Here is a 1,556-nt window from a genome sequence, read left to right on the forward strand (position 1 = left end):
TCAAAATGGTCTTAAATACATAAAACCTGTTGTTCTTTCCCCAAAAACCTAAATTCTTTGAAAGAGTAACGCTTTTGTTAAGCAAAGAAACTTTGTAGGATGCCTAGATGGCTCAGTCAGTTAAGCATCTGCCTTCAGCTTAGGTCATGATCCCAGGGTCCGGGATAAAGTCTCACATGGGGCTCAGTGCTCACCAGGGAGTCTACTTCTCTCCTCTACCTGCCACTCTCCCTGGTCATGGTTTTTTGTGTTTTTTTTTGTTTTGTTTTGTTTTTTTTGAGAAAAAAAAAATCTTTAAAAAGGAAGGAAATAAGGAAGAGAGAGGAAGCAAGGAAGAAACTCTAATCCCACTAATACCGTTAGAAAACATAAAATGACAGCACAAACCCAGAAATTCTGAAAAATCAAGTTTTGACAAATCGTATTTCTGTTAGAATTGAGGTGTGTTATGTTTTTTGCAGTGATGTTTATACTCACAAACTAGCAGTCTTAACAGATAAGAATCTTTCACAGAATTTTGCTATGATACATGTCTTGCTATGAGAAGTGGACAGATTTCTATCAGTCTCAAATGAAAGGCTAGCCAGGCATTAGATTACTGGCACAGCATCCATAACCAACTCTTCTTTATCTTTATGATAGCCAGTGTTTTACATGCTCCAATAAATAAAAACTCTGTTTCCTGTGATCACAAATTTTAGGATTAAACATTTTTAAAAATAAAATAAAAACAAACCAAGTAAATAAAATGTAAAACACTAAAAACCTATCTTACAAATTTTACCATCGAATCTATTGTGTACCCTGAAATTCAACCCCTTTGTAACCCTTTAGTGTCTATCATAAATGCATTCATTTTTTAGCAGTTAATATAAATCCCAACATTCTTCAATACTGTTGACACTTAACCCCCCCCCACACACACACATGGAATGGTGTCTATCCAAGAAAACCCCGAGGCACCTACCTTTAAACTAGATTCATAGTCTGTGTTCACTTTGAACATAAGCCCAAGTCGTAAATGAATTTCCTTGGCTCGACAAAAACTCGGATCAACATAAAGCACCTCCTGAAATGCTTTAATTGCCCTGAAAAATAAAGACAAAAAAAAAAAAGAATCTAAGGTTTTAATATTTATATGTACATTCCTCGGTAGTCCAGGAAACATTTTGGTTACACAATTTTAACAGAAATTACAACATTATAAAAATATTACTAATGATATTTTAAGATTACAAAAAGATGGAGGAGCCTGACGTGGGGCTTGATCCCATAACGCCGGGATCACGCCCTGAGCCGAAGGCAGACGCTTAACTGCTGTGCCACCCAGGCGCCCCAACAATTTTTAAAGGTTTAATAACATTTTCTACGAAAATAACCAATTTTAATTTTTGTGAAGCATGTCAGACAGTGGAACAGTAGGAAACTTTTTAAAAGGGCAACAGGGTAAGAGTGTTAATCCTCATTCTTTATGACTCCACATAAATCTACTTTTAAAAAATTCACTTTTGGGGCGCCTGGGTAGCGCAGTCGTTAAAAGCGTCTGCCTTCGGCTC

At 36.3% G+C, this 1,556-nt stretch overlaps 1 protein-coding gene across 1 annotated transcript in view; it reads right to left on the reverse strand.

Moving 5' to 3' along the window:
• LOC103680203 (lysine-specific demethylase 6A-like) overlaps positions 1–1,556 on the reverse strand; it is a 143,311-nt gene that overhangs the window by 87,646 nt on the left and 54,109 nt on the right. The window contains 1 exon segment of the mRNA XM_040636038.1: positions 968–1,088. Coding sequence (XP_040491972.1) covers positions 968–1,088 — 121 coding nt within the window.

This window comes from Ursus maritimus (genome assembly GCF_017311325.1).
Source record: "Ursus maritimus isolate PB19 chromosome Y unlocalized genomic scaffold, ASM1731132v1 scaffold_Y2, whole genome shotgun sequence".
Taxonomy (NCBI): Eukaryota; Metazoa; Chordata; class Mammalia; order Carnivora; family Ursidae; genus Ursus; species Ursus maritimus.